This window comes from Zootoca vivipara, chromosome 15 (genome assembly GCF_965207765.1).
Source record: "Zootoca vivipara chromosome 15, rZooViv2.hap1.1, whole genome shotgun sequence".
Lineage (NCBI taxonomy): Eukaryota > Metazoa > Chordata > Lepidosauria > Squamata > Lacertidae > Zootoca > Zootoca vivipara.
The window spans coordinates 27939698-27964690 of NC_142598.1; the positions used below are offsets into that span (position 1 = coordinate 27939698).

Sequence of the window (24993 nt, forward strand, 5' to 3'; positions counted from 1 at the left end):
CTACACATGGCAACAAACCATACTTTGTTCTGGTGCACGCAATGTCTCCCTTTACGTATGGTGTCAGTGAATCACTGTGGTAATGCTTGTAATAGCTGAGAGTCAAGAAAAATGGGTCACCGAAAGGCTCATTTATTTTTATTAAAATAAAAAAATTCCTTCAGTAGCACCTTAAAGACCAACTAAGTTTTTATTTTTGTATGCGCTTTCGTGTGCATGCACACTTCTTCAGATACACTGGAAACAGAAGAGATTATTTTTATTACATTCATTTCCACAACATTTTTCGTCTTAAGCTGATGTGCCAAGAGTTACTTCAAGGAAATGCAGCCCCGCTTCTGAGGTGGCAGTTGTTTACTGTTCAAGCCGCATGATGATGACACTTCTTTTTTCAGGTAACAACAGAGCCATCAGATTTTTAATTGGAATTGTATGGGAGAAGAGGTTTTCTTTACTTTTCTTTAAAAGAAAAAAAGAATTCACTGCTAACCGGTTCTCTGTGTCCCCACCCCCGCCCCTTGAAAATGTGACAAGATGAAAATCTATTCAGTGGCTTTAAGCCATATAAGCTTTAGTCACAGAGAACAAAGAGGCGTGTGATGCCTTTTTTATGTGGCACACTGGAATGTGACGCTGTAAAAACCCCATGGGGGCTTTATTATCAACTGCTTCCAGCCTAAGCACTGCAGAAGCATCAGATGGGGAAGGATGTAGGTTGGGGGCACAGCTTCTAAGGTGGAGTGGAAGCCCTGATGGGGCAGATGTAGGACCTGCTCTTTTCCAGTGAGTTCTGGGAATCCCAAAGTGGATGTGGTTTGGGGTGTGTCCTCCAAGATGCCATGAAAGCCATGGAGTTTCCACTCCATCAGCACCCTGGATATTTCAGATCAGATGAGGTGAGGAGAACTAGCATGGCTTGTGGGGTGTGACCTTTGCAAATTTCTTGAGGCCTCTCTTCCTATCTTCCTATCCTATGACACCTCTGGTGTACTGCACCAGCAGCAGAGAAGCGCACACCTGTCAATTTCAGTTTCTCTCAGTTTCTCATTTCTCCAATCTTAAGTTCAGTTCTCCACAGTTTGGTTCTCAGGAGATCTTAAAGTTCAGTTCCCCACAGTTCCCTGAGCCGATCTCCCTCTGTCTTACCGTTTAATATTAACAGGTCCCTCTGCCTAACAGCCTGGGCTAAAGCCACGACTGTTTCAAGGGGGTATCGTGGTACTTTAAACATGGTGTGAATGTGGCCTGTGACAAAAGTTTGTAGGCAAACATGAAAAGGGACCGGGGAAGGGGAAGGAAGTTAAGTAGTGTCTGCTTTGCCCAATCTTTTACTTTGGCGTCATTTCTGTTTGTTTGCATCCTCTTGCTCCTCACTCAGTCCCTGCCACTTGTGGCATTCTCTCATTAATGTGGCAATACCACAACAGAATGAGGGCAGGACGTATCACTCTCACTCTGAACTGGCTTTGTGACAAAGCTACGTTGCCAGACATTTTGTGGCATCACAAGGCCAATTCAGCAAGCTTTCTGCCCTCACTCATTTGCTGCTGGGCTGGGTTTCGCTATCAGTTTTGTACTCATCCATACCTTGGGAGTCTCTCAGGCATACAGGTATGCCCCTCTTTTTGATGGTTGCCCTGCTTTGGCTACAAAGCTATTGACACACTCTGGGACTGAGTTCAGCCTTAGAAGGAGTGATAAGTGTCCCAGCAGCTCAAAATCTGTTCCCAGTTTACTCAAACGGTCCATAAGACTTAGTTGAATGGATGGAATATAAATATATTAGTATCAGTGGGGTTACTATGTCATATATAGTTATAGTTTCCCAAAGCATAGCAGAATCTTCCTTTTGTAAGTGCTAAATGAACCCAGCAAGGCAAGCCCACTCAGCACTAAAATTGCTCTTTCATATATATCCATCAGAAAAGATTCACAACTTCCTTTTGACTCATAGAATCATACCAGTTTTAAGGAACCGCAAGGGTCATCTAGACCAAGCCTCTGCAATGCAGAAATCTTTTGCTCAACGTGTCCATCTAGTTCAGTAATGTCTGCAGTGACTGGCACCAACACTCCAGATTTTCAGGACGAAAATCTTAGGCCCAGATGGAGAAGCTGGAGGTTGAACATGGGGCGATTTATATCCAGAGCATGTTGTCATTCTCTGCCTCCCTCCCCCCAAAAAGAAGTACCTGCACAGAACAAGTGTATAAACACCCAGTAGTGATTCCTGAACGTTTTATTTCTGATAAAAAGCATTCCAGCCCTCAACATAAACCTTCCCAAGCATTCTGCAGCTGTTGGAACCATTTCTTAAACAAACCTTTGTGACTGTCTTCTCTTTTGGCAGCTTGGGTGTTACTACAAGTCCGCCTACTTTTCTTCTGTGATACACTGAGACTCACGAAACTGCACCTGTACTAGGGCTTCCCCGCGCCCTAGGTGAGATCACCATCTGCCCCCCCCCTAATATAAAATAATAAATAAAAATAAAAAGTAGAAAAATAAAAAATAGGAAATAGAAAAAAATTAAAAAGTAGAAAAATAAAAATAAAAAAAATAAGAATAAGAATAAGAATAAAATAAAAAACAGCTGAGCGGCGCGGCGCGGCGAGGTGGCCCCAGGCTCGCGCTCCCCATGCACCTCCGGAGCTTTGCACGGGGAGTGCAAGCCTGGGGCTGCCTCCACTGCGGTGGAGGCGGCCACAGGCAGCACCGGGGGGCGGCGGGCAGGCTGGCCAGCGCCCCCTCCATTTTGGCGCCCTAGGCAGCTGCCTAGTTCGCCTAAATGGACACGCCGGCCCTGATCAAAGTGTTGTTTAAAATGCTGTTGGTCTAACTGGTGACCCCCTGTGATATATATTTATGGAATGCCCTCCCAGCAGATGTCAGACAGATAAACAGCTATGTGATTTTCAAAAGATACCCGAAGGCAGCCCTGTTCAGGGAAGGTTTTAGTGTTTGATGTTGTATTGTGTTTTTACTGTTTTTCGTTGGGAGCCGCCCAGAATGGCTGGGGCAACCCAATCAGATGGGCGGCATATAAAAAATAAACTCCTATTACTATTCTGTTTTAATAATAGTTACCATTTTGTACTACTGTATTTGTTTGCTAATGGTTGTGAAAGCCCTTTTCTCTGGAAAAAAACACACACCCCAGCAGTTCAGTAGGGGCAGAATCCAGCCAAAGTTGTGCACATTTAGGCCACAATACTATACACTTTTACAGTCATGGAATTTGATTTAGATTTTAATGAGAACCTTTCTGAAACAACACGTGAACTGAAAATTCGTACGTCTCCAAATTTTGTGATCCATGGACTCTTAGCGTTGGAAGGGACCCAAGGTTCATCTTGTCCAACCAAATAACGTGTACAAAACACAGATATTAGGGGAAGGCTTGCATGTTTGCATACAGATATGTGTATATTAGGAGGTAAAAGGTAAAAAGGTAAAAGACCCCTGGACGGTTAAGTGCAGTCAAAGGTGACTATGGGGTTGCAGCGCTCATCTCACTTTCATGCCGAGGGAGCCGGCGTTTGTCCACAGACAGTTTTCCAGGAGAGATCTGCCCCAAAATGCTGGTGAATTTTTGTCAGGATCAGGTATCAGGGGATGGCGACAGACCCATCTCCAAGACCAGGCATCCCCAAACTTCGGCCCTCCAGATGTTTTGGACTACAATTCCCATCTTCCCTGATCACTGGTCCTGTTATCTAGGGATCATGGGAGTTGTAGGCCAAAACATCTGGAGGGCCGCAGTTTGGGGATGCCTGTCCAAGACCCTGGAGAGCTATTGGCAATTACGGTAGAAGATATTGAGCTAAATGGATAAATAGTCTTACCTGGTGTAATGTAGATTCCTATAATCTTATGCTTCAAAAAGGCAGTTCAGTTGTTTTTCCAAGCATATAACATAGTTATGAGATGACACATTTTTGGTACTTTTTTTTAAAGCAGTAACTTATATGCAGACGTGTGGGTTTTGTTTTTTTAATGACTTACAGAAGAGGAGGAGTGGCTTAATGATTAAGACAGTGACTTGTCAATCGATATTAAGCAAAGCCCTGCTCCATAGAGCGGAGAGTTAGCACACGGAGCAGCCAATCAGTGCTGTGCAAATCTGTTATCCGCTGCAAATCACAGGGGAGAAGGCTGTACATCTGCCCAATTTGGGGTGAGTGGATTTCCACAGGGCTAAAGCCACATTCCTTTGCATTTCCTTTGAAATGGCGGTGGCTAATTTTAAGCAGCGATTCAAGTTTGTTTTCTTTAATCTGTGTGAGACTTTCAAACGTCCATCATTATTCGCCAGGAATCCACAGAAGCTCCCACGTGGATTTCTTAGGAGACCTTTACTGGTTTTGTTCTCTAAAAGAGCCAGTGAAACAAGGTTTTGGAAGGAAAATGTCATCCTGCGGCAATGCAGGTTCATTAAGTTCCATTGTTTTGGGAGCAAAGCCATGTCGTCTGTTTGTTTTTAAATGCGGGAGTGAGTTTTAATTAAGCATCCCACATTTGGGTGTGCCAAGACGTTTCACCAAGAATTTGCAATTAAGCATGTTGAGTATTATTGGATCTTATGTTTCCAGGATGTAAGATAATGATCCAAAGGGCAAGAGTGGATTTAGCTTTCTTATTCTTTGTTGATGCCTCTGGTGTTATAGAAAAATGGGTGCCGGAATGGGAACTTTGTGGACAATATCACACATCATATGGAAGCAATCCCAGGCAGGAAACTGAAACCAGTCTTGGCTGTCTGGTTTGTTTTACCCAGCTGTATAATGCACATGTTTCAAAAGCCACGCTTGTCTCATTCATTTGTAATATTATTAGGTATACACCTAAAACATATATTAAATGTTTTCACTGGACTGATTTTAGTAGTATAGATCAAGGTGTTTGAATGGTGTCAGGTTAAATCATTGGTATGTATGTGAGACAACTTACCAAACATTGGTAAAAACTAGACTTCATGACACTTAAGCTGAAGTGGAATCACCTATACTCAAGGATCGTTTTTGAAAGATCAGTCGGCAGAATCTCTTGATTTGGTCAAATTCCTTCTCATTAAGAATGTCTTGGCACCTATGTTATGTTTATTCTGCTGGCCGTTTGAATAATTGCACTGTACCCAATGCTAGTCCTACTCAGAAGAGAGCGATTGAAATTAATGGACATGACTAATTAGGTTTATTAATTTCAGTGGGTCTACTCTGAGTAAGACTAACTTTAGATATAACCCAATGATTTCTTGGAAGAACAGAAGCCCTTTTCAGACTATGTAAGTAAAATTATAATATGATGAATTCGTCAGCAGTATTTATTTGAACTAGGAGCACCAGAAATAATTAGAGACTACTGTATTATGGATATTATCTGAAAGATTTGAAATCGTTTGCAGCAATAGGATAGTATAAGAAAAACACTGCAGAAAATGGGTTGGGAAGTCGATAAAAGAAAATAAAAAATTATTACGTATTGGAATTTTATGTGAAATTTGTGGAAATATAATAATATGTGTGTAGTTTGTTGTTTCTTTAAAAAAAAGATATAATCCAATGATTTTGCTTTGATTTGGCTGCATTTTTAGGTTTCTTTTTGCTCTTACAAAGGTGTGGAATCCTCTATCATTTTGCTTGACTGGAGTGTACTTAAAAAGCAGTAAACCACTGAGCCTCTTGGGCTTGCCAATCAGAGTTAGCAGTTTGAATCCCTGCAATGGAATGAGCTCCCATTGCTCTGCCCCAGCTCCAGCCAACCTAGCAGTTCGAAAGCATGTCAAAGTGCAAGTAGATAAATAGGTACCGCTCCAGCGGGAAGGTAAATGGTGTTTCCGTGCGCTCTGCTTTCCATCACAGTGTCCCGTTGTGCCAGAAGCGGTTTAGTCATGCTGGCCACATGACCTGGAAAGCTGTCTGTGGATAAATGCTGGCTCCCTTGGGCTGAAAGCGAAATGAGCACCGCAACCCCATAGTCACCTTTGACTGGACTTAGCCGTCCAGGAGTCCTTTACCTTTTATTTTATTTTTACTGTAAAAATCCACATCCATTGCTTGGCCCACTTTTGCCTCTGAAAGGTTGCCCACAAGGGAGCAAGCCTCTCTGGCTGAAAAAGGTTCCCCACTCTTGGACATCTGAGAACTATTATATAAAAACAATTCTATACAAAGCTGCCCAGAAGCAAGCTCCATTAAACCCAATGGTGCTTACTTCCATGTAACCTTGTACTGAATTGCCCTGTTAATTACATTGACATGAACTGCCTTGGGTCTTTCGTGATGGGGGAAATCTAAAAGCTAGGGTAGCATAATACCCAGCTAAGATATTGCAAAATAGCAAGTAAGTTTTCAGATTCTCTTGAACTCGTCTTCAGGGTGGATGTCAAGCAAAAATATATGGGAGACTGGGGAAAAAGCAAGGGCATGATGTTGGAAATCAAAAGTCTGCAGTTTGTAGCATTTCTAAGAGAGCATGGGAGAGACATTGGGCAAAATTTAATTAGATTTAATGTGTGCTAGGTGCAAAACAGATTTCAGGTTGAAATAAGGGCTGTCGGGAGACAGTAGCAATAGCTGCTGTTCTTGAAAACATAAAATTTAACAGATACTGTACTTAGATCTGTCTCCGGGATATGTTAGTCTTGCCTGTAAGGCAGGTAGCAGCAATAAAGTGCTCGCCTTTATATTATATTAACAAAGCTGGGGATTCATTCTTTCTTATGGGTTGGAGAGTGAAAATCAGCATTAAAAGAAAGTAAAAACACTATTTTCTTTCTTAACTGAAAAATTCGGGGTTGTGGTCTTGTGAAGTAGAAGAGTTCTAATTCATTTGACTCTGTGGCAGAAAAATAAATTTTCATATTTACAGTCAATAGAATAAGCACAGCCTGCAGAAATAAAGATGGGAAGAGCCCACAGATATCCTGTAACCAGAGGAGGAGTGTCAAAGGTTCCCCCGCCACTGCACCCGCCTCCTGTGCTACGAAAGCCTCATCGTCTTCTCATTTTGACTCCCTCTGCCAGCATTGCAGCATCTATTGTGCTCTGTTTACAACTGTAGATGATGCTCGGAGGAGTCGCATTCTATAAGGAGCTCCCAGTACCAGGCTTCATTGTTGGCAAAGAGTGGCAGTCCTTCTTTTCCATCGCAGTCGCTTACTCTATTACGAAACTAACAGGAAAGGCTCGAATGTTCAGGAATGAGGTAGATGTGGTGAATAAGTGAAGCAATCATTTTTTTTAAAAAAAGAACCCATTAACAGTGCAATTCTACAAATGCTTACTCAGAAGTAAGAGCCATTGATTTAATGGAGACTCCAGTCAGAGACTTGATATTATTATTATTATTATTATTATTATTATTATTATTATTATTATTATTATTTTATTTATACCCCGCCCATCTGGCTGGGTTTCCCCAGCCACTCTGGGCGGCTTCCAACAGAAAAATAAAATAAAATAATCGATTAAACATTAAAAGCTTCCCTAAACAGGGCTGCCTTCAGATGCCTTCTAAAAATCTGGTAACTGGTTTTTTCTTTGACATCTGATGGGAGGGCGTTCCACAGGGCGGGTGCCACTACCGAGGAGGCCCTCTGCCTGGTTCCCTGCAACTTGGCTTTTCGCAATGAGGGAACCGCCAGAAGGCTCTCGGTACTGGACCTCAGTGTCCGGGCAGAGCGATGGAGGTGGAGACGCTCCTTCAGGTATACTGGACCGAGGCCATTTAGGGCTTTAAAGGTCAGCACCGACACTTTGAATTGTGCTCGGAAATATACTGGGAGTCAATGTAGATCTTTCTTTGATGCTTACCATGTTGTTGTTACTGGAATTCTGTGAACTCCAACAAAATACCTATGGAATATAGTATGTATGACAGCTGAGGCTCCATGAGGGAGCATCTGCTTTGAATGCAGAAGGTTACAGGTTCAACCTTTGGCATCTCCAATCAGGACTCGGAGAGAACCCAGTCTGAAATCTTGGAGAGCTACTGAACCAGTGGTTTCACTCATTATAAGGGAGCGTCCTGGGATTTCTATGTATTGCACTCTTCAGGGATACACTTTTATGTTTAACTAAACGCATTTGGGGAGAGGGGGCTGCAAGGGACAAGCCTGCTAGCTCCAATTCCTGTTGCCATTCTCATATACCTTCTAGAATCCCTCAGATGAAAATAGGGACATTTCTCACTCCCCACCTGTCAGGCTTGAGGAATTTTTCTCCCTCCCCCCACCCATGGTTTCAAGAAGCAGGGAAGGAAACAAGAAAGCTCTTACTTATGATTTATTCAGTCATTACGGCAGAAGACAAAGAATCCAGTCCTTCCACAATGATGGAGTTGCTCACTGTGGCTCCCCCCTCCTTCCCTCTCTCCCAACAACATCTGACCCTATGGTGGCCCCCTGAGGTCAAATGCCTCTGTGTCCATTGCTCTTGCACCCTTAACGAGCGTCGTATTCTAGGGGACAGCGGATCTATGCCAGGCATGTCCAACAGGTAGATTGTGACCTACCGGTAGATCACTGAACGTCTGCGGTAGATCACTGGTAGATCATTGGCTCCTCACAAAGAAGCTGAACAACTGTGGCTCCCCCTCAACATTTTACCTCCTCCCTGAAAAAATCAACAACTTTGAGATTTTAACTCTGTCAGTAGATCGCAGTCTCTTGGGAGTTGGCCACCCCTGATCTGTGCTATCTAATGAATTGTCCGCTGGTTGCTGTGTCTCCCCCACTGTTTCTTCTAACACCTCATAACTTGGCCGCTCGCCTGTCTCTGACTTGTTATCTCCCTCATAATTTGGCTGTAATTCAACATGGCCTCCCTCTTCCCTGTCAGCTACAGGAGAAGGGGAGGTGGCAATCTCCGCCATTCCTCTTCCTCTTCATTCCAGTCCCTGACACCACCCAACTGACCTTTCTTGACGCCCCCCTTTTTTTGTCTCCTCCACAAAGCATTTCCTATCAGAAGAAGGACAAGTGCCATCACCTCCACACCAAGGGGACAACACACACACACACACACACACACACACATGCACTCCACCATCCTGAGAAAACACCCTTAATCAAAATGTTATGTTATCTGACTCTTTGGTAAATTAACAAAAATACACCTATAAATGGTTTTTAAAAAGGGGCAAGATTAGACGCAGGTGCACAAAGCATTTAAAAAATATATCAATGCTCCTACTCCTTGCGCTCCCCTCAGCAACCCCTTTCTTCCCACGCAGAGTGGCCCTGCCCTCTGCCTGCCCCTCAGAGCCGGCGCATCAGTTGGGGCTTGGTCTTGGCAGCAACAGCAGCTTCTTTTTCTCCTCTCCTGCTCTCCGGCAGCCACTGTGAGTTGCCCAAGGGAGGAGGCCAGCGGTGGTAGCCATGGATAGGCAAGGGGATGCTCCCTCACAGCCATTGCTCAGGACAATCCCCAGCTGATTCTCCTCCCCAAGCTCAGCAGTGACAACATTGGTGGGGGGGGGATAGGGACATTCCAGGATCAAATCAGAAGCCAGGGTGGCTTTTTGTAATTCCGGGACTGTCCCTGGGAAATCAAGACACTTGTAGGGTATGTTTTCATTGCCTTCCAACTCATGGAGGGTGACTGTCTGAGCAGGGAGCCCTCTTTCCTTGTGGAGACTCACCACTTCAGGCAGCCGCCGTCCATTTGCATGTGTAGACCTTTTAACCACCCCCAAATAAATTCAGACAAGACTCAAATTTTTGGTTTGGTTTTTGGCAGAATTTAGGCCACAACTTTATTGATTACAATCAAATGAGGGGTTGCATAGGCTCTGGTTCGACTAGCTCCCTGCACCCTTGCAGGTAGCGCAGACTCTGGGCACCAACCATAAGTCAGCCTTGGGTGAACACCTGGGACAGTGGCAAGCAGTGACCTCCACCCAGATGTCCTCTGGACTCAGGCTCTGGGCACAACCCCTCACAGGGAAGACCAACCATGAGTCCGTGGATTCCTTTAGAGTAATACCCAAGGTATAGGGATGGCTAGGCATCCTGCCACCCCTATCACCTGAACCAGAGCCTATCCGCAACCTTACAAGCTGTGATGATTTGCTACATGGCAGGCGAAACCCAAGTGGTACCAGCCAATCAGCCAAGTGGGGGAAATTCCTGCCATGCCCCTGTCCCAACGACAGACGACACACGACGGCATAGCAAGGTCATGCGTGCAAGCCCTAAATATAGGGAGAGTTGGGCGGGTGTTCCCATGCACTGGCCCAAAAGAGGATGCTCAGGGACACGTGCATGGGCTCATATAGAGGTCCCTGGTATCCCATTGGTCTAATTGCACCCAGCATTGAGGGACCTCCAATAAGGTGTTGTGGCCACCCAAATGTCCCCACCCACAAGACAGGGTTTGGTTGCCGGGTTACACCGCAACACCTGCCCTCTTGTTAGGGAGGACCTGATGGATTGGAGAAGGATGGAGTCACAGAGCTGGCACAGTCACCCCCCTCATATGCTTAGTTAACCCTAAATACACATGTCTGAAGAAGGCTTAGGTGCCACTGTTTTTAAATAAACATGAGCTGCTACGTGTGCCTTAGATGAACAAACCACAATATGAACACAGAAAAATAAAATAAAATGGTGATTTCAAAAATGATGATGATGATTATGATGAGACTTGAATAAGATCAGGCATAGGCAACCTTGGCTCTCCAGTTGTTTTGGAACTACAACTCCCATGATCCCTGACCACTGGCCCTGTTAGCTGGGGATCATGGGAGTTGTAGTTCCAAAACATCTGGAGAGCCAAGGTTGCCTATGCCTGTTATAATAAGATGGTTGAATGAGAAGTAGTTTCTCTGTGATTGTGTTACGGGTAGGGTCGATTTCTTCATAGCAATAGATGCTGGCATGTTCCATGTAGGGTTTTTTTTTCCCCAAAGCCAAAACCTGAGTCAGCAAGAAATTAAGAGAAAGCCATTTGAATCTCCTGCTCTTAACCTGCGTTTTTCAGGTATACAAATAATAGCACGTTGTAAATATTTGCATTTGTGACACATTTGAGGAAAGGTGTGTTTAAAAGGTAGAAGCCTTACTGAGCACACTTGACTGCAGTTATTGTTTGCCCTTGTCAGCACAAATACCACATGCTGTAATTTTCCTTTGTTTGGGCTGTGTTCTGGTATTTATTTCATGTTAGCACCAAATGTAAATTCTTCCCTGTAGCCCGAGTATAAACTGTAACGCTGTGAAGCTTTCTTAAAAGGAAAGGATCTACAGTACTGTGCAGTATATGCTTTGGAAAGGCCCACTGCATGCTACAGACACTGAAAAGACCAGAGCAGTGTAATAAATGTCCCTGGCTAAGGGATTCAGATGGCCATTGGCTGAGTGAGAGAAACTACATACATAGCCTCACCATCCAGCAAATGAATGAAGAACCTTCTGTCCCTAGTATTCAGCCACATCACAGAACTGTTGCTGATATTGCTGCTGCTCCAGCCCAAGTCCCAGTATAATTCCCCTCCTGATCAAATCGGGCACCTCTGCATTCTACCAACAGGATAGACACAGCTGGAAGACACACCAACACATAATTAAGTAGGAAGGGCTGAGCTGTGCACTCTGCATTTTCTGTTCCATTTGTCTCTGTTTTTTTCTCCCCAGAAGCTTTCACTGCATCCTATCATACCACTGGGTGCTAAGTGTTGGGATTTTTTACACTGTAGAATCCTACAAAATAATCCACATATAGCCAAGCCTTTTGGATCTTGCCTCCACCATGCTGAATGAAGTCACTTCTGGAGAAATGGCAGATGTGATTCTGTTTGATGATGATTTAGTAAACATGTTTTATTATAGTATCTCCATAAACCTATTAATTAACACCTATGCTTCATCTATACAGCTACCATTTTCCACTTAGGTAACACATTCATTTAGTGGTTAGTTTTTGCTGCTATATGCTTTCTGTTGTTTTAATCAAAAAAAAAAAAATGTGGGTAAAAGAAAAACGACAACTGTATGCTGTTCTTTAAATGTTGCCCAAGAGTTTGAACAGTCAACAAGTAAATTCTTGTTGAATGCTTTCACTTACTCAGGGGTAGCTGGCCAAGAGGTTTTTTGAGACCAACCCTAGTACGTATGTTGCATTCCTAAACAGAGTCACATGCCAAAGAGTAAGCCTCATTGAACATACTGGGACTTTCTTCCCAGTGAGTTTTCTAGCACTAACTAGAAATATGTAATACCGGTAGTATCTTAACCTCACATTAACCCAACATTCAAGACACTATTTTAGTGGTGGTGTTGCTTAGTCTCTGTAAGTCACCTTGATTATTATTTTTGATGATGATGAGGATGATGATTTCTTCTATACTGCTTTATATTAAGAAAAAAAAACCTCAAAGCAGTTTACAACACATTAAACATAAAATAAAACAACCCAGAATAAAATATTACTGAAGAAAGTCAGTACCTCGGGTTACAGATGCTTCAGGTTGCGTGTTTTCGGGTTGCGCACTGTGCCAAACCTGGAAGTAGTTCCGGGTTTTGGCGCTTGCGCGTGCGCAGAAGCACTAAAGTGCTGAATCGCGACCCGTGCGTGCACAGACGCGGTGCTGCGGGTTGCGAACGCAGTGGGTTGTGAACGTGCCTCCCGCACGGATCACGTTTGCAACCTGAGCGTCCACTGTATAAATTGTACATTCAAAACAACAAAATTAACAGGAAGCTAAAATATTATCTTAAAGATTTCAAAATAATACATTATATAGGACAGCGACTACAGAATACACATTTCGCACTGCAAGGTTAACAAAAAAATATGAAACATTTCAAAAGAAAATGTTACTAAAGGAAGTCAAATATAAAATGCACATTTAAAACAGCACAATTAACAAGAGAATAAAATATTGTCCAAGCACAGAGCATATCTGCTGCTGTTGCTGCCAGTCCTGCCAATGGTGGTTCATAGTCAGTAGCATCTCAGACTCACGGACTAAGAGAGATGGTCTCTGACCTCTTCAGCAGCCTCAGCTTTTGTAGCTGGAGTCAGTCAGGACCTCACCCTCCCAACCCAGGTGGAAGAAGGCCTGCAAGGCAGGGTGCAGGTCTTCCAGGACTCACAGCCAAAATTAATCCTAAAGTCCAGCCCAAAGCATGATCCTTTTGTTTATTCCATGTCAAATCTCAATAAGGGATGGCAAAATTCTGTTTTCCTTGCAGGCACTGGGGTGGGGGGCTTCAAACATGAACTGGAGTGCAAAGCTTTAAAAAGCAGGGAGTCTTCATAATAAAGTTGATCACATATTTCTGCCATGGAGCACAGACACAGCACCTAGGGCTGGGCAAAATTCCCCCAGCGGTCTGCCCCCCTCCCATGTGCAGGTGATGCCCCAAGGTTGGTAGTGATTGGGGGGGCATTAAATTTTGCATGGAAGTGGGCACACATTCTTTACTTTTTGCAACTGTAAGGACTGCCAGCTTCCAGGGACAGATCTTGGGGTCTCAAATTTCAGCGGTGCCCTGTGCGACGCTAAAATTTGGCACCCCTCTGCCTCTCGTTCTCCAGTTGCAGGATCCCTGGCCGTATCCCCAAGAGTCCGCACCCAGTGCAACCAAACCAATCGTGCTCCCCTAAATCTGCCTCTGCAGCTTTCTGACATCCGTTATTTCATTTTCCTCACAGCAATCTGATTAAAGGCGTTGTGAGAAAAACAAAATGGCAGCTACCATAAAAACGGGACGTGGGGAAGGCTCCCCCAACTGTAGCGTGGAGCCCTTTGAGGGAGGTTGCAGCCTATTCCCCTCACAGAGCTGCAATTCTCAGAGTCGTCTACCAATCAAAAGGGAATTGTAGTTCTTGGTGTGGGTGTATATGTGAAGGAGTAGGGTCCTCCTAGCAATTTTCATTACCCTTAACAATCTACAGAGAGCCAGTGTGGTGTAGTGGTTAAGAGTGGTAGACTCGTAATCTGGGGAACCGGGTTTGCGTCTCCGCTCCTCCACATGCAGCTGCTGGGTGACCTTGGGCAAGTCACACTTCTCTGAAGTCTCTCAGCCCCACTCACCTCACAGAGTGTTTGTTGTGGGGGAGGAAGGGAAAGGAGAATGTTAGCCGCTTTGAGACTCCTTCGGGTAGTGCTAAAGCGGGATATCAAATCCAAACTCTTCTTCTTCTTCTTCTACAGTTCCCATGATACTGTTTGTGGGGGACAGGAAGCGGGCAGGTGTGGGGGACTCCCTGGTCCTGAATGGGGTAACTGTGCCCCTGAAGGACCAGGTGTGCAGCCTGGGAGTCATTTTGGACTCACAGCTGTCCATGGAGGTGCAGGTTGATTCTGTATCCAGGGCAGCTGTTTATCAGCTCCATCTGGTACGCAGGCAGAGACCCTACCTGCCCGCAGACTGTCTCACCAGAGTGGTGCATGCTCTAGTTATCTCTTGCTTGGACTACTGCAATGCACTCTATGTGGGGCTACCTTTGAAGGTGACCCGGAAACTACAATTAATTCAGAAGGAGGCAGCTAGACTGGTGACTGGGAGCAGCCGCCGATACCACATAACACCGGTCTTGAAAGACCTGCATTGGCTCCCAGTACATTTCCGAGCACAATTCAAGTGATGGTGCTGACGTTTAAAGCCCTAAACGGCCTCGGTCCAGTATACCTGAAGGAGTTTCTCCACCTCCATCGCTCTGCCCGGACACTGAGGTCCAGTGCCGAGGGCCTTCTGGCAGTTGCCTTGCTGCGAAAAGCCAAGTTACAGGGAACCAGGCAGAGGACCTTCTCGGTAGTGGCACCCACCCTGTGGAATTCCCTCCCACCAGATGTCAAAAAGAAAAATAACTAGCAGACTTTTAGAGGACATCTGAAGGCAGGCCTGTTTAGGGAAGCTTTTAATCTTTAAGAAATTAGTGTATTCTAATATTTCTGTTGGAAGCTGCACAAAGTGACGGGAAAACCCAGCCAGATGGGCGGGGTATGAATAATAAATGATGATGATGATGATGATGATGATGATGATGATGATGATGATGATACTTTGGGGTAGCCATGACTGCTCAAAGTGGCATGGCACTTAAACGTATTGTGCGGATTGTGCCTAAATAAATAAACAAAATAAACCCTGTGAAAACTCGGGCCACCTGAATTCTGCAGGTTGTTTGCCAAGTGGCAATATAGGACCATACTTGTAAGCAAGCCTTGCTGTTAACCCTGTTTTGTTTGCTTTTTAATCTCTTACGTAATCCTATACTTTGGGTGGCAGCTTTCTGGACACTTGTTTGCGCTCCGGGGGGGGGGTATACTTTGCAGTGTTCAAGGTATATAAGGACACGCACGCACGCACATGCACACGCAACAGGGCTTGTGTGCCTTTAACTCGGTTGTTAGGTTGTGTACCCGCCGTTTCCCCCCCGGGGGACTCTGCTCTCAGTTGCTGCTCCCATAGCTGAGTCTGAGAGACAGAGACAGAGCGACAGAGAGGGGAGACAAATATCTTCTCTTCCTCGGCGAACAAGTAGCTAGTCCTTAGCTGACATGTTATTTCCCTGAAAGCCTGGCTGTTTTGTGAGGCATGTGGAGACAGTGGCACAGATGTATCTGGTGGCTTCTGTTCTACAAAGGCTCTGCTTCTGTCTCTCTCTTTCTAAAAATATACATATAAATTTGTATCTGAAAATCCTTGCTCCTTCCAGCCTCTCTACCTCTCTCTGACAGGCAATTTCTCTTCTGTTTTTTCCCCCCCACCCACCCTCTTTGCCAAGGAAAAAAGGAAAAGGCAGACGGAAATAGAAAGGAAGAGGCAACAGCTCGAAGACCAAATACTTCAGCTGCAGCATTTCAAGGTAAGGGGCTGAGTTGGGGGGAGCTGCTGGGTTGGCCAGAGCTTGTTTTGTTATTAGACATGCAGATCACACGTTGGAGAGCTGCAAAGAGCCTGTTCCGACATGAAGCAGCCTGCTCTGCCAGAGCCTGTCTGTTCCAGCTAATCAGATCCTCCCCAGGTCTCTTTTCTGTGTGCGAGATTCTCAGTTGCACAGCCCCATGTTTCTGAAAAGGATGGGGCAGCAGAGCAGAGATTGGAAAGGTGGGGAATCTGGGGGTGGGGAGTGGGGAGAGGAAGGCATTTGCTGCACGCAGCTTTATTGCCGCAAATTCATTCTTCGTTTTATACCTCTGAAATGCAATGGACGTGGATTTGGGTGTGTTCGCTGCATTGCTTAAATGGTTTGCTTTACGGCTCTACAGATGCTTAGGTTTTCCTGTCTCTCGATTACTGTAGTATTTAGTCGTTACATTTTGTGTGCCTGTGTGTTTGCTTCCGTGTATCAAATTGCCTGATCTATTGATCTGAAATAGGTGTTTGGCACCTTGCCATATAGACAGATGTCTAATCTGTTTCGACATCCAGAAATTAAGGGATTATGGATTGGAAACTTTGGGAGGTATATCCATAAATGTGGATCAATTTCCCCACCTCACTTACCTGGGTCTCACCAGTCCAGATTTTTCAAAACATCAGATATACCTTGTGGAGGGATCATAGCTCAGGCCGGAGCCCCTGCTTCCCTTGCAGAAGGACTAGGCATCTCCAAAGGATCCTGGAGAGTTGCTGCTGGAGTGTCTAACCTCATGCAGGAGATCTTCCTGCCTTTACACACTCCAGTATGCTGAACACCTTTCTGTTGAAAGCAAACATAGCCTGAGCTGGGAGTCTGATGCTGTAAGGATGTTAAAAGCTTAGCAGGGTTCGGCTGGGTCAGTGATTGGATGGGATTTCCTGGGAATCTCCCCACAAGTGGAGCATAGGATATGATTGTAAATAAATAAACAAGTAGATGAATACACAAAGAGAGAAAGAGACTTGTGCAAAGCTTACATGTGATGTGTCCTAATGTCCACTCAAATAGCTGGTAGCTGCAGGCAGGCATTCAGCACCTGCTAAGATTGCGACTAGCAATGCATTTTTCCCTCCAAGCAGTGTTGTATTTTTATGCCATAAATTCCACACAGGTGTGTTTGTTCTGGAGCAGGAAGAAAGTTTCCATCCAGGGCACTGCTAAAGGAAGGAGATTCCTATGTTGTGGATCAGGTCTACTTCACGGATAATTTTATTTGTGGGCCTGGAAATGGATGCGATCTCAATTTCAGGCCCATGTGGCACCTTTAAGACTAAGCAATTCAGGCTGCAATCCTGTACATACCAGGGAGCAAGACCTATAGAATTCAGTGGTGCTTATTTCTGAATAATATACAGTTTCTTTGGCATGAAGCCACACTAGAAATTGGGATAGCAGAGACCCCTCTGAACCAAGGTGAGACACTTAAATGCAATGTTTAAGTGTCTACTATTTCTTTGAAAGGAGGGACCCAGGTGGCGCTGTGGGTTAAACCACAGAGTCTAGGGCTTGCTGATCAGAAGGTCGGCGGTTCAAATCCCTGCAATGGGGTGAGCTCCCGTTGCTTGGTCCCAGCTCCTGCCCACCTAGCAGTTCGAAAGCACATCAAAGTGCAAGTATATAAATAGGGACCGCTCCGGCGGGAAGGTAAACAGCATTTCCGTGCGCTGCTCTGATTCACCAGAAGCAGCTTTGTCATGCTGGCCACATGACCCGGAAGCTGTCTGTGGACAAACGCCGGCTCCCTCGGCCTATACAGCGAGATGAGCGCCGCAACCCCAGAGTCAGACACGACTGGACCTGATGGTCAGGGGCCCCTTTACCTTTATTTCTTTGAAAAGAAAGATGATAGGAGGAGAATCAGAACAGGTGGGGGCACAAAACTTTTCTTCCAGCAGAGAAGCAACTGTGATGGCAGGGACTGCTTCTGAACCAAAGAAAGACACTTTTCTGTTCAGTTAAGTGCTAACTGTTGCAATAAGTATTCGTGGGAACTTTGCAAGGGAGGAGAACGGGGAGAAAATCATAGCAACTTGGCCATGCCCCTGTGACCTCCTAGCAGCCCCAATAGGTCGAGTGGGCACCAGCCACTATTCCCTATGAGCATTATTTTCATATTTCAGATTAGGGGCTCTGCCCTGCTTGCCCTGTTCACCAAGCCAACCTTCTCTCCTTGCCAACTCCCCACCCTTTTGCAACTCATGCTGTGGCAGCATCATGGCCAATGAACTTAATATGAGGCGTGATTATTGCTCCTTCCACCCCCTTGTGACTTTTTCAATTCCCCCCCCATCACTTACAGCTTTTTCCTTCATAGATCAGTTTGCTAAATTGCTCTGTGAAGCTCCTCTCCTCTCTCCCCACCCTTGCAGGTACATTTAGGGAGGGGGCAGGCACTTCACCCAGTAGCTTGCTAAACCTCTGGGCAAAGGGCCCCCACCCCATTAAACAGTTCCTCATGTTGCAGTTGGCATAGACACCTACTGGTGGCCACAGGAACGGCGTACATTTTTATTTATGTAGGAAGATATGGGCAAGCCGAAGGCTAACTTGACTGAAGCCACTTACCAGGTTCCTGGTAGATGCAACAATCAAACCAGAGGCTTCCTGAGCTATAGTGTAGCCTCTGCACTACAGTAAACCTAAGTCAAATTTCACGGCATAAACAAAACCTGGAATCTGTTGCAGTGCCAGAGTTCAGGTAATGTTGCACACTAAGTTGTTTCCATACATTTGATGTGTCTGCAATACTATACCCCGCTGAGGGTAAGCCCCACTGAACTCTACGGGACTTACCTCTGTGTAGTATTGCATTGCAAATCTCTATCAGGCCATTCTGTATTTTTCTGGGCACCTTTGTTGTTGCTCTCCCCCAATCCCTTTTTTTTTAACTAAGCATAATGAATTTGTCTGGGTAATTGATTATAGCCTAAGCAAATACTCCATCAGTGTCACTACAGCCCTCCTGGTGGCATATATTGGCTGCTGTGCTATCAGGAAATAACATGATTGCATTTCCATGGTGCAACAGGAGTTGCCATTTCACCCAGACCACTACAAGATCCAGGAAATATTTTTCTCCTCTTTCTTTTGAGCTTTTGTTTTATAAGGCAAATGACAACTTGCCCACTATTTCTGCAGGGTATGAAGTCAAGGGTGACATTTCAGCAAATTTCAGAGGAGGAGGCAAAACCAGTAGCAAATGCCGCTCCTCGGAATTTGGACAACTAATGGCTGCCATTTTGCCCTCCCAGGATTCCTTAGGGTGAAAGCGGGAAGGATTTCCCTCGCTCTGATTGGCTTCACAGTGATGCTCTGTGACACAGCCTTACTGTGAAGCCAAACTGCAGGGAATGCTTTCTGCTCTCAGTCTGGGGAATTCTGGGAAATGGGGAAGTGGGAGACTGCCACCTGCCAAGACCCTGAAACAGGCAGCGGAAGTTGAAATGAAAGTAAGCCAGATTCAGGAAAATATTTGCCCCACCCAAATACCCCAAGTTTTGACTAAAAGTTCTTTCAACAGAATCTTTGGCTGGGAATAGATGAGAAATTCGTTCACATTCCAATGTGAAGTTGCCCAATTACCGCTTTCCAAACCAATACATGCTCCAAAACACAGCCAGCTTTTGAAATCTGCACTTCTCCAAATAGTATAATGTCATTCTCCAGCCCACTCACCACCACCCCCAAAAAAATACATAGAAAGAAAGTTTATATTCGAATCAGTGTTCGAAATTCCCGATTTTGCTACTGGCATGGGTCCAGTTGTGACCATGCGGAGATTTCTGGGCTCCAGGTTGGCAACTGACATCTCCATCGAAGCAGCTGAAAGATGTTCGTATTATGGTCCTGCGCTACCGCACTAATCATGGACCCCTTGCTGGGCATCTTAGTCCTCCATCATCATTTCAAGGAAAGTAAGTGCAGGGATGAGTACAGATCTATTTGGGTGTGCTGCACCCTTTCCACAGGCCACCCCAATGGAACTCAGTTTAAAAACCTCTGCCTTAGTCCATTGTTAATACCATTTCCATTTCCACTGTGTGTTTCCTTCTCGCATACTGGGACAAGTGAATTGTTGTAAGAGCAAGCTACAGTCAAGCAATGTAGTTGAGCTCATAGGATTGTAGTGTTGGAAGGGACCCAAAGGCTCACCTAGCACAACCCCCTAGTTGCCCTCATTCTGTTGTTGCGACCGTAACCAAGGTTTAAGGTGTCATTTGGTGCTTAGCTTATATATTTGTGTTTCTAACACTGCTCAGAAGTAAACCAGACTGAGCTTAATAGGACATACTCCCAGGTAAGTGTGCATTGCAATCTTCCACTCCTGAGTTGCCCATCACCCCTGCAACACATCATCCCTGATAATTGGCCATGCTGGCTGAAGTTGACATTCGTAACATCTGTATGGTGGACGCTGGTGTAGAGGATTGCACCAAAGGGATGCGGGTGGCATTGTGGTCTAAATCACTGAGCCTCTTGGGCTTGCCAATCAGAAGGTCGGCGGTTCGAATCCCTGTGGCGGGGTGAGCTCCCGTTGGTCTATCCCAGCTCCTGCCAACCTAGCAGTTCACAAGTAGATAAATAGGTACCACTGCGGTGGGAAGTTAAATGATGTTTCCATGCGCTCTGGTTTCTGTCACGGTGTCCCGTTGCACCAGAAAGTGAGATGAGCGCCACAGCCCCATAGTCGCCTTTGACTGGTGACAGCCTTTGAGTGGTGACTGGTGAACATTTTCAAAACGCCGTATCCCCCCTTTTTTAGTATTTCTCCATATAGATGTAGTTTTGTAATTGACGCTGTAGGGCAAACTCTGCTCCAGAGGGTCCTATGGCTATAATTTCTGGGTTGAATGAGGAGTGTTTATCCCTAAATTGTAGTGGTATTTCAGCAGCAGTTAATTTTTCACTGGGATGCTATTGCATATTTTTCATAGGTTTGATTAAATAAATCTGATACATTAATGAGGGTTTTGAATACTTGAGTGAGTGTTTGAGGGCAGATAGACAGCAGCAACTCAATGCTTCTGTGCTGTGTTACCTGGAGTTCTGAACAGTTCACTCCCACCTTCAACTGGATACATAGCAATTATCCTTTTTGTTGTTTGGTTAGTTTTACTCCTCTTAATTACCTACAAAAGGCTATGATGTAAAGGAGCATCTCCTAGGTGATTTTGATTATTTGAAGAGGATCCTAATAACACTGTGCTGGAAAATTCTTATTGCTGTAGAGCGTTCTTAAATTAATGAGAAAAGAAATTGCATTTGAAAATTATCAAAAGCAAGGGAGTATTTTAGTAAAATTGGCATGGGTGAAGTGTACAGCACTTACCTTACTTTCTAAGCGTCTGAAGGATTTTATGAGTATTCATTATTTCATTCCACAAATAATTTATCTTATTTTTTGCATTCTGCAGCCTTTCTGGGTGCCCATCACTTCCTGAAACTCTATTATACCCTCAGCCAAGCTTTCCATTCAGCCCAGGAAGGCAGTGGCATGGACTGGTTAGATGCAGAGGGGAACCGGCTGGGGAACCCCCAAGAAAAGAAGGCTCAGGGTACAGGGATTGGTGGTGGGAAAATGATGAGAGGTCAGAAGGAGAAGAGGGAGAAGACTGAAAGGAGGAGGTGCTGGGAGCTGAAGAGATAACAGGGTTCAATGAGCCAGGAGCGTCTGTGGCAGAGAGAAATCTAGAGACAGAAGCTGAAGCAGGAGAGAAGAGAGGCCAAGAGGCAGAGATGAGTCCAGCTGGTGAAGAGGCACAGGAGTCTCCCACTCCTGCTGTGACAAACTCCCATATCTGCCAAGTCTCCCGTTTTCCCCGGGAAATCCCCGTTTTCCCAGCTGTTCCTAGCTGGAAAAAAAACCTGCTTTTTTTGTTTTTTCCTGGTTTATTCTGGCGCGGTGGCCATTTTGGAACTGGGCGGAGCATGCTCAGAAGCAACTGTTGATGCTGCTCTGCCCAGTTCCAAAATGGCTGCAGTGCGACTTCTGGCATGGTGGCCATTTTGGAACTGGGCAAAGCAGCATCAAAAGTCACTTCTGAGCATGCTCCGCCCAGTTCCAAAATGGCGACAGCACTACTTCCGGTCTGCTATTTCCGGCCCGGTCCCTTATTTCTCTGACAGCAACTTGGCAGGTATGCAGACTCCCCTCCCTGCTGTTCTTCCAGAACCAGGAGAGGCATGAAAAGGACAGAGGAGAGGTTAGCTTCATAAAGCCACAGTCTCAGGTTGCTTGGAGGGAAACCCTGAAGAGGAGGGGACTTAGGCAACTGAGATGAGGCAAGGACCTTCAGTCTCAGCAAGTGCATCATGTGGGCAAGACCTACCAGAGATGAATTGCTGAGCTTATTACGACTGACACTCCTATGCAGATCCTGTTTTTGCTGAGAAAGAGCGAACTCCACTTGATCAGTTGTGATTTACTGCTGGCTTGCTCCTCTTATTGCATTTTTTTTAAGTGAAGTATTTTTACTTTTAAACAAATCAATGTGGAACTATTTTTAATAGGTAAAAGGAAGGGCCTTTCTTAAAAACAAAATCATTGCACATATCAACTTCATAACCTCCACAGCTCCCTGCGTGACAGGTAAAGGCCAAAGAAAGACCTCATCGACTTTCTTAGATCAGGAAACATGGGCAGTCGGAGATGCTGCAAAGCACTGAAGAAATGTTTAATAGAAAGAAAAAAGCACCCGCCACACTCAGCCACTTTGCAATAAACTCACTCAGCACTTGGTGAAATTATATATTCTGAAGTGCCCTGTGAATGAGGCTAAGAAATGGACCCCCGTATGTGGAGGAATAAAGCTTTCTAGAAATTAGAGGACAGGTTTTGTCAGAGCACTATTTGCTAGAAAGGCTTGGAATTTTACTAGAAGTAGGATTAAATAAAGACATGGGCGTTTGCTGCACTTAATAATGCAGTTGTGAAAATACTTTATTGAGTAAAGGATGCAATGAAAGGGAACAAATATTTTAAGGGTTTTGTGTGTGACTGTTCTTAGCTATCTTATGAGTGGATGAAGGAGGAGTCTGCCCTTTTTGGATTTCACAGAGGATTCCTCTAATTCGATCTGGACTGATCACGCATGACCTAGATTGGATCAGTGGTCTACTTCAGAATCCACAGCCGGACAGATTCCATTATGAAGAGATCTGGGGGTTGTGTGCTGCTTCCATTCAGGTGGTGGGTGGATACACTGTTTCTGAAGTTTTGAAAGGGAAAAATTGAGAGGGGAAACTAAGGCAGTGTGCCATCCTCACACCACCTCTCAGCTTGTAATTACTTTTAAGTATGTGTATCTGGGCAGATTTTAAAAGATTTATTTTCATCTGCCTGGAAACTAAATGGGGAGGACTGAGTCATGTCACCTCTGAGAATTCAGGTGGACCAGATTTTATGGGCCAGCCCCTCCCTAGTTGTGGACACCATAAATGCTTCATCTTCATCTCACTAAGCCAGGCATCCCCAAACTGCGGCCCTCCAGATGTTTTGGCCTACAACTCCCATGATCCCTAGCTAAGAGGACCAGTGGTCAGGGATGATGGGAATTGTAGTCCAAAACATCTGGAGGGCTGAAGTTTAGGGATGCCTTCACTATGCCATAAATCAGACAAAGGAACCTTTGAAGGGTTATTAAAGATATTTGTACACAAACATTGGAGTAAAGGAAGTTGTAGGATGGTTTGGGTGCTGTTTTTTGCCATTTGACAAAAATGTGTCGTGTTATTGTGCATGTGTTTTATAGTTTTGAGGTATTTGTATAATTGGCCCCACAACAGCCCTGGAAATAACAGAAGCAGATTTGAATCCCTCTCCTTGATGAGCTAAACTGTTTATCTGGTGCTTCTAATCGGTGCCTTTTGATTCCATCCGTCTGTATCTGCTCATTACAGGGCACTCCAGTTCCCATCAGTGATTCATTGCTGACACTTCCTGTCCTAGCCCTAGCCGTGATAAAAAGCCTAGAATAAACTAGTGGCAAGAGACATGCACATCCCCAAAAATAGCTTGAGGTGCTCAGCCGGCTCCTCCCCCCTGTTGACCTGATATGTGCTTTAAAAAGAATAGGAATGGCCCAGATGTGTGTGTGTGTGTGTGTGTGTGTAACACACTGTTGTTAAGCAGTATAATTAGTAGAAGAGGATTGACAGTTGTTTACCCAAGTTAGAAAAAGAATGACAATGTGTGTATCAGGGTTAGCCCACCCATGAGGCAAAGTGAGGCAGCGGCCTCAGGTGGCCGAATCCACAGGGGCAGGAGATCCCAGTGTAGGTCTCTCTGTAGTCTTCCCTTTTCCCTGATGTAGTTATTCACACACTCCTCCTTCCCTAGCAGTTTTCTCCAATATTATTCTTATTATATATATTATTTTCCAATAGTGAAGGTGAGGTGGAGGCAAGGATGGCTCTGTGTGCCTCCTTGATGCGCCCCCTGCTGGGCGGGCGTCCTGGTGCACTGTGCCAGTCAGCCCAATGGGAAGGACGGCCCTATACTGAGAGCCAATAAGACCTCAGCAGAGTGACTTCTAGTGATGTGCTGTAGGCTTGGTCTACAGTTGCTAATTTCCCTACAGAAGTGAAGCAGCAACTGCTAATTGAATGAAAATTTACTGCAGCCGTTTAAAATTGCCATTGGCCAATGCCTCAACAATCTTAATGTTCTGGTAGCAATAGCTAACGATATGCCTATATATTTAATGAAGGTGATTTAAAAGCTCATCGGAGAGCAACAAGGCTGTGTCTGTGCAAATACAGGACAGGCTGCGTTACCTTTAAATACAAACTCCTGATACATTTAAATAGATACCTTCTAATACATCTATAAGCTGACCAGGTCTATGTTACATTTGTAACACAGTATGAAATCTGGTGGGTAGCTAAATTGCAACCTGCAATTTATGCAAGAGATGTGGATCAGGTTGTTTATACAGGGATTTGCAAACAATTGGGTTTTTATTTATTACTATTATTATTTATTAAATTTGTATAGTGCCCTTCATCTGTAGATCTAAGGGTGGTTTACATTTCCCAAGCATCCTTGGTTTCCTTTGCAGTCTCTGTAGAAATGAATGATGTTTGCACCTAAGCAACCTTTTTTCCAATTGTAGTTTGA

General features: G+C 44.9%; 1 protein-coding gene across 4 annotated transcripts in view; it reads left to right on the forward strand.

The window, feature by feature from the left end:
• Positions 1 to 24993, forward strand: part of PALM2AKAP2 (PALM2 and AKAP2 fusion) — a 228989-nt gene that overhangs the window by 20524 nt on the left and 183472 nt on the right. For all 4 annotated transcript variants that reach the window (XM_035097033.3, XM_035097034.3, XM_035097032.3 and 1 more), the window contains exon 2: positions 15738 to 15818. In XM_035097033.3, coding sequence (XP_034952924.3) covers positions 15738 to 15818 — 81 coding nt within the window. The remainder of the gene's footprint in view (positions 1 to 15737; positions 15819 to 24993) is intronic.